At 33.0% G+C, this 13880-nt stretch overlaps 2 protein-coding genes across 2 annotated transcripts; one reads left to right on the plus strand and one right to left on the minus strand.

Moving 5' to 3' along the window:
• Positions 1-2141: 2141 nt before the first annotated feature.
• LOC123892547 (biotin carboxyl carrier protein of acetyl-CoA carboxylase, chloroplastic) lies at positions 2142-7436 on the minus strand. Its single transcript, XM_045942359.1, has 7 exons — positions 7146-7436; positions 6857-6913; positions 6129-6283; positions 5117-5420; positions 4969-5040; positions 2478-2543; positions 2142-2390 (listed from the first exon to the last, which is right to left on the minus strand). The coding sequence occupies exons 1-7, from the start codon at positions 7293-7295 to the stop codon at positions 2367-2369; spliced, it is 828 nt and encodes a 275-aa protein (XP_045798315.1). The 5' UTR covers positions 7296-7436; the 3' UTR covers positions 2142-2366.
• A 5336-nt stretch (positions 7437-12772) lies between these two features.
• On the plus strand, positions 12773-13560 carry LOC123889832 (protein TIC 20-II, chloroplastic). The gene has a single exon (XM_045939335.1). It carries the CDS (start codon positions 12856-12858, stop codon positions 13462-13464), a length of 609 nt encoding a protein of 202 aa, XP_045795291.1. The 5' UTR covers positions 12773-12855; the 3' UTR covers positions 13465-13560.
• Positions 13561-13880: the final 320 nt, after the last annotated feature.

The following is a 13880-nucleotide window of genomic DNA, read 5'->3' on the forward strand; positions in this document are numbered from 1 at the left end:
GTTGATTCAAATTGACAAATCAACCTCAACTCATTACAGATCTGATGAAGACTTGAACATCAATGTTGCAAATCCGAGAGTATGAATATTCCAGTTACATTTATTTTGTCATATTTGTAGGCACTTTCATCATGTCGTTATATGCTATTAACATAGGTGCTGCAAAAATTGTTTGCAGATTCACCTTTTTCAGTTTGGAGAATGTTAACTTGTGCCCTTAAGGACACATGTTAAGAAGATAAATATGGAAAAAATTTATTGAACTTGTGGTGTATTCATTTATCTAAACATTAAATTCTTTGTATCATTAAATACTATATTTCTATTTTTAGATAGCTTAACATGTGCCCTTAGGGCACAAGTTAACATGACCCTTTCAGTTTTTAGCAATCTTGAATTTGTAATGATCTATGTATGTTTCAATTTGAATGAATGAATATTTTCTTTTAGTCAAAAAAAAAAAAACTTGCACAACCGGTTACAAGGTGATAATTAAAAAAAAGGGTGATGTGTCATTAATTGATTGAAGCGTGTTTAAAGGAGTGTGTCCCTAACACTAAAGGGAAGTTTGACTAGGTAATAAAATGTGGATGATTATCACCAATATTGATAATACTTAATAATATGTTTCACGGTAGGGTTCGTTTGGTTGAGTGAAAAGAAAGTGGAAGGAAAGACAATTACGGAAACTGATGGATGAACTTGGACTAGAGTTTGTCCAAATTCATCCATTGATTTCCGTAATTTTCTTTCCTTCCATTTTTTTTTCCTTCAAACCAAACAAAGCCGTAATGATAGTTTATTAGCGCGATAAACAGCTAGTCTAGACAGTATCTTAGCAAACCGATGTCAACATTTTAGAACGGCGAAGGACATTATTATGGATATATATTTAATTTGTGAGGATAGAGAAGTGGTTGGAAAATTTGCAGTTTTGATGTGGGTCTTGTGGAAAAATAGGAATAATAGAGTGTGAAATAATTCAAAGGATCCGGGAGGACATTAGAGATTTCTATGTGAATGATTTGTGTTTGTTAATAGTTGAATAGTCAAGTAAATGTGCATTGGAACTCAATAGTCATCATTAATTAGAATTAAAACTTACATTCAATGATGTACCAAAAAAAAACCTTACATAGTTTTTTTTGTTTACAATGGGGTCAATGAGAACCAAACCTAAAACTTGCATAGTACTCAAATCCTTCATTACTAAACTAAATCTAAAAGCTTAATGCAAATGTCCGTTTTCAAATCAAATTTAATAAACTACTGCATTCATTAGTTGTATAAATACATTTACTAGCAAGTCTAGTGAATTTTGGAGGAAAAGTTAAGCTGATAGGTCATGAATGAGTTAGTGGTATGATATGATTGATAAAGCAAATTAGAATTAACCCTAACCACCAACTTAACTAGTAAAAGAAAATTAGAGATTTCTATGTGAAGAATTTAGAATACAATGATTTGTGTTTGTTTATAATAGTAATAAACACTTTTTAAATTTTCTCTGTGTCTATCACACTCATTAAAATCTTTATTTTTCTTTCATTTCATCAAAAAAGAAATTCTAATTAATTTAAAAACTTAAGAAAAACAAAAAAGCAGGAATAGTATTCTAAACATTGATCCTCAGGTCCATTTTCTGATTACTTACTGCTATCTTGAACTCATCTTTTTTATATATACTCACTTCAATTTTACAATCTCTTACATATGTATTAGGTTATAATATTCTTCAATTTACCAGCTGATCAAGATTCCCTTCCCTGCGGTTGAGATATCCTAAATTCACACAGTCAGCACATCAGTGACCGTTGAATCAAGAGTGGACAGTCTGGATTTCAAACTCGATATTTTGAATTTACAAAAAAAAAAAAAAGAGAGAGTAAAATATGCACATTTTGCAAACTGTCCAATCTGAATTTAATGGTTGCCAATGCACCGTCTGCGTGAATGCAGGGATATCCCAACCAAAGAGAATCCATTTTCGAAAAAGGAGTGTGAAAAGAATTAAAGAAACATGAAATACATTAGGATAAAGTGCTCCCCTAGCTTTAAAAAAATTTAAAATGAAAAGGATAAGAGTTGAAATAAATATCAGACACATTAACTTAATTGGAAATTGAAAACAAAAACAAAAGTTCACCAAAACATAGTCCAATCATTAGCAGTGAAAAATAAGAGGAGGGTGAGAACAAATACAATATAAGCTAGTAATTCTTCTCAACTGTGTACCATCCAAATTCACAACAAAATCTTCCTACACTTCCTCTACCTGGGGGGTTGGGGGAATATGATACACCTCACATTTCTCAACTACCACGACCTGCAGATTATCGTCCGTCAACTTGAATAATCCGTCAGCTCTACGGTTCAATCACAAATAGGGGCTGCAGGAGAACAAAATAAATCAAACCTCTAATGACAAGGATGTTATTTTTACTTGTGAGGTACAGGAGGGTCTGGAATATACTTACAGTGCCAACGCTTACAGGCTTGGCATCTTCCGTGACGATTTCAACTATAGTTCCTGACTGATCAGCCTGTATATGGTACACAAATTTATAGTCTGAGATGCCACAGGATTATCAAGACAATAAAAATTGCTACAACTGGCATATCTTGTAGTTATAAACCAAGTTAGGAACTAAGCATATTTATGCAATTTTCTAGAACTAAATGAACTGTAGCTATTCTGAACTAAACTAATAAATGCGATTTTCCCAATTGATTTTAGTAGTAGAACCAGTACCTATTTAAGAACAAATTTTCATAACTAGTTGAACACAAGCTATTTCTTCCTTATGAATGAAATAAGAATACAGCTATTAGCAGGATTATTTGCTTCATATATTCTGCTTGAATGAACTTCATTGTTATAATTTATAAATTCTGGATACATATCTGAAGAACTAGTGCATTAACAAAAAAAAAAAAAAAAAAAACTAACTAAACACATGTTAACAAACATGTGAAACTATATGGAACTTTAAAACTACACCACCCCTTTTTGTTGATAATATTTGAGGATTATGAGTCGCACGTTAAAAGTATCTAGGATTTTTTTATTTACTATACTGTCTTATATTTCTCTCTTTTGACAGTAAAACCATGACTTTTACCACGAAATAATAACTTACTGAAAAAAAGTGACATCCAAGTAATCCAATATGGGAAAAGTTGAACGAGACACGTAAAGAAGGAAAAACGAAGTATATAGGTTGATTTATTGTTCTGGAATGAGTGGTGTAGTATGGATGGTGAAAGAGCATCAGAAAGAAACTTGCACCTTGTGTTTAAAACACTTACCAACAAGAAAAGCTACTTCAAATCATTTGTCAATAACAAGGGAGCACTGATAGCGCTAAACTAAAATGTACTTGAGTTTCCAAGCTACATTTTCCGGACCATCGAATAAGTCACCCTCATACCAACTACTGGGTTGGCTCATGAATGAATAATAGATGCCACTAAGGAGACGGGGTCTCGAGAAAGAAAGAAATCAGAAAATCAAATGGAGCGAGGCATACCAAGAAGACGAATGAGTGGCATGAGTGAATTTTGTTATGCTCATAATGCACTGATGTCCTACAGCTTATAAAAAAATATTGTGATATGTGTTGCTCTAGTTAAGGAATAGCTGCATAATTATTTTTTTACTTTGCCCTAACATTTGGATTTGGTAGAATTGGTGAAAAATGGGTATTCCCAGAGCTTGTAATAATAATTGGTGAACAGGAAAAAGGAGAGCAAGATGTTATGGCAGTGTGCTTCATATGTTGTTCGGTGGTATCTTTGGTTGAAGTGGAATTTTTAGATATTTTGGGTAAAATCTTCACCCCTAGACTTGTTTGTGAAAACAAAAGCTTGTTTCGAGACTCCACCCTAGTGCTCTTCACAATGGTTCTTTCAAGTTTTTCTTTGATATTCAAACAAAGGAATTACAAAATATTTTTGCATTATGAAGAATGCTAGCAACACCCTCTTATTTTGTGAGGCCAATACGAATTCGGGACTTCACCCAACAAGTGTCAAGGAGTATGTTGCCAGCATTTCTCTTGTATTAATGCTTTCTCTGCCTCACTTTAGTTGTGGTTGTTGTTCTATCTAAGGAACAATACCTTAACCTCATCTATAACTCTTATCTCATTCCAACGCTATTCTTCAATTCAAACATCACATGCTGAGTTAACTGTCTCTAATTGTCTGTCTTACATGTTCCTAATAGTCAGTATGCAGCTCATGCTACATGATCCGTCTAATAAACTAACACAATATGATTTGGAAACAAGCTTGAAGAGGGAAATGGAAAACAGAAATCCACAATCAAAATACAATGACCATTCCACTCCACATTTGAACATCTTTTATTTTTTTATTTCCAGTGGCTCAATTTACTTGATAAGGAGGTCAAAATGCATTGCATATGTGCTTATGACCACAATATTTTACATTTTGTTGCATTGTCCATTGCTAACTAGGATTGTTGTCAAATTTCTTCCATCGTGTTATAGCATGGCGGATTTTGTGTCAGCTGCTATTGGCCCCAAAACCTATTATATCTGCCATGTTTATATTGCGGGTTTTTGGTTAACTGTCATAATCTGCCATTGGTAACACTGCTAAGTGCTAACCAGTAATTTCTGATTTTTCTTTGCAATAACAAGCACATATATTTTTGTCATAAACTAATTAAATTTTCTGTGACGATAGCATATACTAAAGTAATATAAATCCTTATGGAGGAAAAATATACAAAATGAGCATAGAAGAGAGAAAAATCTAAATCATGTCAATGAAATAACCCATCCCGTGGTACATTATCTAGAGCACCAAATTCAACATTTAAATAAAGCAAAGAGAATTAATGAGAGGCGGTGAATAAGTGCATCTTATAGAGTCATAATATGTAGAATTCAAAATTTAGACAACAGTTGCTATAAAAAAACATAAAATCTTTGAACTTACTTCTATTTCATTCATCAATTTCATTGCCTCAATGATGCATAAAACTTGCCCCTTCTTTACTTTGTCTCCAACCTAATGAAAGAATCCTTCATATACGGCTGCCAAAAAGCATTATCAAAGACTAATATATAATTAAAAGAAGATCTACCTTCACAAACGGAGGTTCAGCCGGTCCAGGACTTCGGTAGAATGTCCCTGCCATGGGGCTTTTAAGAGGCGGGCGTGATGATTTAGGTGCCTTGAGAGCAAGGGGAGAAGTTGACGGTGAAGGAGTACGAGGAGCCTGAGTATGCGATGGCACAACAGGTGGCGCCGTTTGCGAAGGTGGTGAATACACCACTGCCGGTTGAGGAGCATATTCTGGTTGAGGCATAGCCTCTTTTTTCCTGATTAATACTTCGCAGTTTAGCTGCTTCAGCTTCAATTCTACAATGTCTCTTGAATCAACAAGCCTGCAGTAGAAAAATACAGACGAAGGTTTTCATATATTTGTTACTAGTTTATTTTTTATTTTATTGTTTTGAAGACTGGGTATCCGCCCAAATGACCGACTAATCTGAGGGACACCAATCCGACCGTCCACTAGCAGGGGGCCCAATTGAAGCCAAAACTTTTGCTCTATATGGACTAGCCCAACACAGGAAGTGGCACCGGGAGGATTCGAACCTGAGACCTTGAAAGGAGTACACTCCAAGGTCCCAAGCCTTCATCACTCCAAGGCCAGCACATATTTATAGTACTACTTCTATCAACAATAAGTATTCCCTCCATTCTAAATCAACAGACGTTTAAGATATCTACACAAATAAGAACTGCAATAAATTGGCTAACATACATAGTAGTTTTACCAAATTAACCCTATTTACTACTACTTTCTTATTTTAATTAGCACCAATTTTCTTGTTTTGAAAGTTCAGCACAACCAATTATTAATAAATCCTTGATAATTTTTGTGGTTAAATGAAAATTGAAAAGTTGCAATAAAAACTACATGCCCCATATATAACTAATGAGGAAAAAATAAGAAAGATATAATTAATCATGCATTGAAATGATAGAGAGACACTTAATTTGGGAAAAAATTTACTCTTGATAAAACGACTATTAATTTGGTACAGAGGAGTAGCATTGTATGAAGATTGAAGCAGCTGGTTACTTACTTGACAAGACTTGCAACTTGAGTAAAAAACTGAGAGATTGATTCTTCATTTTCCAAGACTGAAGAAGATGGTTCAATTGAAGGTGTGGTCGGTGGTTCCACATCTGATTTGGCTGTAATAGGAGGCACATCATTGGAAGAACCATCAAGGGCAACCTTGTTGAAGCCAAAAGATGAGACCAAAATCAGCATATAAACATATTTTATCACAAACTCAGCTGTTAATTTTATAATCAATGATTGTAATTGTGTTTTTTTCTCCTCTAAAATGTCCTCTTAGATTAGAAGAGCAAAATTCAAATCTGAAAACACATATAAAGCTATGTAACAGTAGCCGCCGACACTTTAGATTTGGATAAACAACTTAATTTGCATTGCAGCTTATAGCATAAGCGCTTATCATGATTAACACTTATGTATAAGCTATTTCTATAACAAAAGATAAAATTAAATGAAATTGTTTTAGTATAAATCTTAAGTTGTTTTCATAAGCTATATTGAGGAACTTATAAAAATAAGCTGAAAACAGTTTGTGAACATGTCATAAGTTGTGACAAACAGTTCCACAAGTGTTCATGTTTGTAGATAACCTCAAAAAAGTCAATCGAAACAGAACCTAAAGGCGTCGTCTCTTGTGATTGACAGACAATACATGTGGTTGCATTCACTATCGGTGTCGTGGTTTGGAAGTGATTGATAGATATAAAGTGTAAATGGGAGAATATTTACCTCATTTAACTGGGCCTTAATTCTGGGGCATAATACCATATGACTAGGCGGGCATCCCTGCATACATTACATACATAAATTAGGGACATCATTAAAATTCTAGTTCTAGTTAAAAAAAAACAAAGTGTAAATTGTTAATTTTGGAACAAAGTGTAAAATGGATGCATAAAATGCGTTATGGGGAAAGAGACGAAAACAAGTGTTAAGGAATTGATACCTAAATTGATGAGGTAAATGGTTAGGAAGGAGAGAGAGAGAGAGAGAGAGAGAGAGAGAGAGGTACATGTACCTTGGTGAAAAAGTGGCGGAGGGTGTTGTTGGAATTAGGAGAGAGAAGAGGGAAAGAGATGGAGGAATGAGAAAAACGTGAAGATTTGGTGGTGGAAGAAGCAGATGAAGCAGTAACAGTAGGTGAAGTCGAAGACAACGAGGAAGCCATGAATGAATCTCAAGTTTGAAACAAGTAAGTAACAGCTTCGGATCGACACGAAAATTAATCAAAGGTAAGTCAGTGTTTGTACTTTTATATACTGCACCAGCGAACACTTATGATGATTATGATATCATAATCATATCCAATGCTTCTTCTACTTCTTTTTTTTTTCTTATAAAAAAGAAAAATGTTTGCTCAACAAAAAAAAAAAAAAAAGTTAATTGCTGTGCACCGTTGTCAGTAAATTTATTTTACGCATGCGTATAATAATACGTTGTCACATTATTTAATGAATGTGACACATTATGTGTTTTAAAATACATTATATAATGTGTCAATATATTATTGGATGCATGTGTAAAAAAATTTACACTGCCGGTATATATAATTTAAATCTGAAAAATAATAATAATACTTCAACTAAGAATAAGGTTCAAAGGCAATAATTTAATTTTATATATTTATATGAAAATAAAATAATACGGAAGTACTACTAGTTAAAAAATGAATTTAGTTCAATTGAAATCATATATATATATATATATATATATATATATATATATATATATATATATATATATATATATATAGGGGATACTTCAAGTGAGAGGAGTAGTTATTGTGAGAGATGAGAGGACTCATTGACAACCATTGGATTAAAATAAACCAACTTTGCTAAGATCAACGCGTGCAGTTGATTCTTCTCCCTTTCATCCTTGTCTTCTTTGATTACTGTACATCGCAAATCGACAATACACATCTCCATTTGCATAAACCCAATTCTGCAACCATGTGTTTCAATCAACATTAAATTTCTTTTTCTTTATTCATGAATTAACCAAATAATGAAATATTGATCTTTAATTTGGTTCTATTTGCTTAGGTCACCCGTTCCCTTTTTGTTCTAATTCCTTTTTTTTTTGTATGCGATAGACAGAAATAAAAAAAAAAAACATTCAGTTTCCTATTTTAGTTTCAAACACTGCTTCTGCAAACAGTGTTGTACTTTTGCCATATTCTCGTAATTATTTGATAGAAAAACATAGATTCTTCTACTTTTAATTTGGAAAAAACTAAAATATAGATGGAGATTTGACCAATTGGGATTATTTGATGTGCTATTGATTTAGAATTATTTTCAGTCCAATTTTGATTTGAAGCAAATTGAAGTCATGGTAGTTTTAGACCTGAGATAATTACGAGAACTGAGAAGAGAAACTGAAGAAGAAGAAGATATCTGGTTTTTTTAGAGTAATTGTGTGAACAGTGATCACATGCTTGCTTGGTTTAAAGATTTAATTTAATCTCGATCGTTGATTTTCATCTGACGGTTAATATTATATCCTCTCATCTCTCACAATAACTACTCCTCTCACTTGAAGTATCCCCTATATATATATATATATATATATATATATATATATATATATATAGCTCCGAACACATACATTTGACCGTGTTACATGTGTATTTATTCAATTCTTAATATATAAATATTTGAGCAAACATTAATACATTATAGGAACAACCCTATAAAAGTGGCACTATATTGTAATATGATTTGATACATGTGTAAAAATATTTACATTGTCGAATTGTAAGAGCTTCATAAAAAAATGTTAAAATTAAAGTATACAATATAAAAGAATTAATATTATTTTTTTATGGTTTACGATGGAATTGAGGATCGAACCTACGACCTATAACGTACTACCAAAATCTCTTATCACTAGAATCAAACATAGTGGCTTATAATTAATGTCTATGTATGTGTAAAATAATATTTAATTAGAATTACTCTTCCATCTTATAATTATAGGTGGGAATAGGCTAGGTCGGGCTAGACTTTGCCAAGCCTGAGTCTGACCTGTCAAAAAATCGAAGGTTTGAGTCCGACCTGCAGTCTATAATAGGCTTAGTTTTTAGGTCTGAACCCGGTCTTTTAAAAGTCTGATGTGGCCTGTTAGCCTGTTTAAAAGTCTATTTCATATGAACATATTTAAACAAATAATTATATTTATTTTTAAATATACCTATGAAGTAATAAACCAATGTTCTTTTTTATATTTAACTTGATATTTTAGAGAATTTGACTATATATTTTATCATATTTCAATTCTAATAATATAAATAAGGCTTAAATGCAGTTTTGCCCCCCTGTTTTGATTAAATCAGAATTTTACCCCCCTGTTTTAAAACGCAGACTTTTACCCCCTGTTTTATAATTTTTTGATTTTGCCCCCCTAAAATTCTGCTTTCGAGTCACAACTTCAAAGCTTCGCACACAACTCAATTTGGATCAATAATTCACCAAACGGATATCAAAATGACCGTAATCGAGTTATCTTTCCACAGAATCAAACCCCACTAAATTTGGAGTTACAAAAACAGATTAATTACCGTTTTAGTGAAGGTATGTCCCCAAAATTCTGCACAAAATATGCTTTCGAGTCACAACTTCAAAGTTTCGCACACAACTCAATTTGGATCAATAATTCACCAAACTAATACCGAAATGACCAGAATCGTGTTAGCTTTCCACATAATCAAACCACACTAAATTTGAAGTTACAAAGAGAGATTAATTACTGTTTTTGTGAAGGTCTGTCCAATTACTAATTTTGCATAAATCTACTTATGACCTTCAAATTCAACATCGTCTACCAAACACATCGTAACTCCAAATTTAACGAAATTTAAATTAAAACAAGGGTAATTTCATTAGCTTTCCGGACATGTAAATACTATTGAAAAATGATCTACAGGGTGAGAGACATGACAAAAATATCAGTAGTAGTTCCATACAATAATTTGTACAGACCTTCACTAAAATGATAATTAATCTCTCTCTGTAACTCCAAATTTAGTGGAGTTTGATTATGTGGAAAACTAACTCGATTTCGGTCATTTCGGTACCAGTTTGGTGAATCATGGATCCAAATGGAATTCTGTGCGAAATTTTGAAGTTGTGACTCGAAAGCAGATTTTGTGCAGAATTTTGGGGGACATACATTCACTAAAACGGTAATTAATCTCTCTTTGTAACTCCAAATTTAGTGAGGTTTGATTCTGTGCAAAGATAACTCGATTACGGTCATTTCGGTATATGTTTGGTGAATTATTTATCCAAATTGAGTTGTGTACGACACTTTGAAGTTGTGACTCGAAAGCATAATTTTAGGGGGGGCAAAATCCAAAATATTATAAAACAGAGGGGTAAAAGTCCGCTTTTTAAAACAGAGGGGGTAAAATTCCGATTTAATCAAAACAGGGGGGTAAAATTGCATTTAAGCCTATAAATAATAATCGTAGTAAAACTATTATCCATATTAACTTAAATAGGTCGGTCTAGTAGGCCAAAATGCTTTTTTAATAGCCCGCAGCATGATCTTTTTGATGGTTTCTCTCCCGACCCCCCTCATTTCTTTTCTACCCCCTGAATTTCCGTTTTTGCCCTTGGGGGGTACTTCGGTTTATACGAACCGAATTTTTTTGTCATGCTAAAAAATTTCGGTTTATATAAACCGAAATATTGTGTTCCAAATTTTTTTCCAACTTTCCTGCATAAATTCTGCATGAGACCCTCAACTTCCACAATTTATTTGAAATACTAAACAATGTCCGATTTGAGTAAATGACCACTCGTTGGAAAGTTTAGGGTGTCAAGAATACAAATATAATTTTTGTTTTGAGGGTTAACTATCCAATTGGTTCAGTTTGACGAAATAATGGGTACTGGTACAGAAAGAGAGCATAAATTTTTCTCAAACTTGTAGGTAGATTTTCTCATACTATACTTAATGAAATTTAACAATTCCGGTGTCAATCTTGTAGTAAATTTTGTCTTCTTTACACTGGATAAAACATTATTAGCATACGACTTATATTCAGAGAGCTATGATAAATTTACCATAGGTATCTCTACAACATTTTGCAGAAACTTTTCTCAAACTTGTAGGTAGATTTTCTCATACTATACTTAATGAAATTTAATAATTCCGGTGTCAATCTTGTAGAAAATTTTGTCTTCTTTACACTGGATCAAAAATCATTAGCATACGACCTATATTCAGAGAGATATAATAAATTTACCACAGGTAGCTCTACACGAATTTTCACATAAATTTTCCTTCTTTTTGGGGGGTATATGTTATTTCGGTTTATATGAACCGAATTTTTTTTCCATGTTTAAAAACTTCGGTTTATATAAACCGAAGTTTGTTGGCAAAAAAATTTCATACCGCAAGGGGCAAAATGGGATTTTTGGGGGGTAGAAAAGAAATGAGGGGGGTCGAGAGAGAAAACTTCGATCTTTTTAGCTAAATAGGCTTATATAAAAGTTTTGGCCTGCTCTATTTAAAGACATAAGTAGGTCTGGCCTGAGCCTATGTAGGCTAGGTCATAGGTCCATGTAGGCCAGTCTGACCTATTCTCACCTCTACTTTAATAAAACTAAGTTTTCAAATGCGAAACATTATATTATTATTTTTTCAATCGTGCACAATTTATCATTTTCCATTTTACATTTATTAACAATTGAAATATATCAATAGTCGAGAAATTTGGAAAAATCATTAAAAGAAAAAAAAAATCAATCTTTGTGCAATGGTCAAATGACAAATTATTGCGAGACAAAGAGAGTAATATTATTTTTTTTTGGGTAGATAGAAGAAGCTACTGAAAACTCACGCACACAAATGAAGAATCCAGAATTTGAACTTTGATTATGGTGTCTGGCTTAATAATTTTGACATTTCTTATCTGTTAAACTATGAATCGTGGATGAAGAAAAGAGAACTTCATTCGATCCTTATAAGAGAGAGTTGACTTTTTAGAGTTATTTAATAATTAATGTATTTGATATAATATAGCTCAAATACATCGGTTATTCAATAAATATAAAAATAAATTGCCAAGAAACATTTATCAATTAACAATAGACGAGGAGATTTACTTTTGCAACCCTACTCATTTTCTCGCGCGTCCTACAAATTTACCAAAATATTCATGTCCGCTACTTAGGCAGCAGATACCCCATGGAGTACCCCCCCCCCCCCCCCCCACCACATTTATAACATCCGACATTTTTCAAAAAATTCTCATTTGGAAAAAACTTATATGCATTTCTTTAGATGCAGTTTTTCCTGTTCCTCTCACAAAAAGGTAGTTATTTATATTTTTTAATTAAAAAAAGAAAAAGAAAATTGTTTTTAAATAAAAATAATTTCCCCCATGTATCTAGCACAGTAAGAACTGTGTATATGGAACTGTACATAAGTTTGGTCCTTCTCATTTTTATAACGTCCGCTAATTAAGTAGCGGAAGAATAAAACGTGAAACACATAGGATGCACAAGAAACGGATAGGGTGGCAAAAGTGAATCTCATTGACTGAGTCCTGTAAATATTCAGCCCAGCCCAATGAATGAATGTAAGTGCATCTTTCAAACAACAAAAAAAAAAAAATTGAATGTAAAAGAGTGAGTGTAGAACAACAAAGCCGTAAAACAGTTTGATAATTGCATTGCAGAAGCACTTAGTTACCAATAAGTGATTTTGAAAAGAAAATGGCTTCCCTTGCTCTTCTTCGTCCCTGCATATTCCACCACACACACAAACCTTCTTCAACCCTAACCCTAAAACCAAAACAAGGCAATTCCCTTTCATTTTCACCAAAACTGAAAAACGGCGTCGTTAAAGCTAACCTATCCACACCAGCAGCACCAGAACGTTTAATCTCAATCGCGGCATACACACTCCCATTCTTCAATTCCCTTCAATACGGTCACAGCATTCTGACTCAATACCCTAAATTTGCACTCCTCTTCCAACCAATCATTCCTTTCCTTTCTTTCTATAGATCTCTCCCCTACGCTTCTTTCATTGCGTTTTTCGCATTTTATTTGGGAATTGTTAGAAACCCTAGTTTCCCTGAATATGTTAGATTCAATTCTATGCAAGCACTTACACTCGATGTGCTTCTTGTTCTTCCGGTTCTGTTTCAGAAGATTTTCTCTCCTGGGAGATCTGGATTGGGTTTTCAGGTTATGGTTTGGTCTCACAATGTTGTGTTTGTTTTCAGTATTCTTTGTTTTGTTTATAGTGTTTTGAATTGTCTTTTTGGTCGTACTCCTTACTTGCCCTTTGTTGCTGATGCTGCTGCCAGACAAATATGAATGATGATAGATAGGATTTCATTTCTATATATGTTATGTGTTATTTATTTTGAGTTGTTACTTGAATGAAATGCAATGAGTTTTACCCTTTTTCAATTTATTTATATACACTAAATTGCTTGCAGTTGCATTATATAGTGCCTTCCTTTTGATGAATGAATGATGTAGGAGTATCATATACTATCATATATGTGCTATACTAGTAATTAGATTAGATAGAATGAAGTTGAATTATTATTACATCTGAGAAAATGTGATCGATAATCATATGTAGTAGTACTTGTTTTGCCATTGTCATGCCATAGACAGACAGAGTGTTTTCAGACGGGAACTTGAACTATATATATGTTTGTCCAACGAATGAATCGGTTTAAATTTACTGTCTCCAATGGATTTTCAACAATACTATGATGTGA

Source organism: Trifolium pratense, linkage group LG6 (genome assembly GCF_020283565.1).
Source record: "Trifolium pratense cultivar HEN17-A07 linkage group LG6, ARS_RC_1.1, whole genome shotgun sequence".
In the NCBI taxonomy this organism is placed as follows: domain Eukaryota; kingdom Viridiplantae; phylum Streptophyta; class Magnoliopsida; order Fabales; family Fabaceae; genus Trifolium; species Trifolium pratense.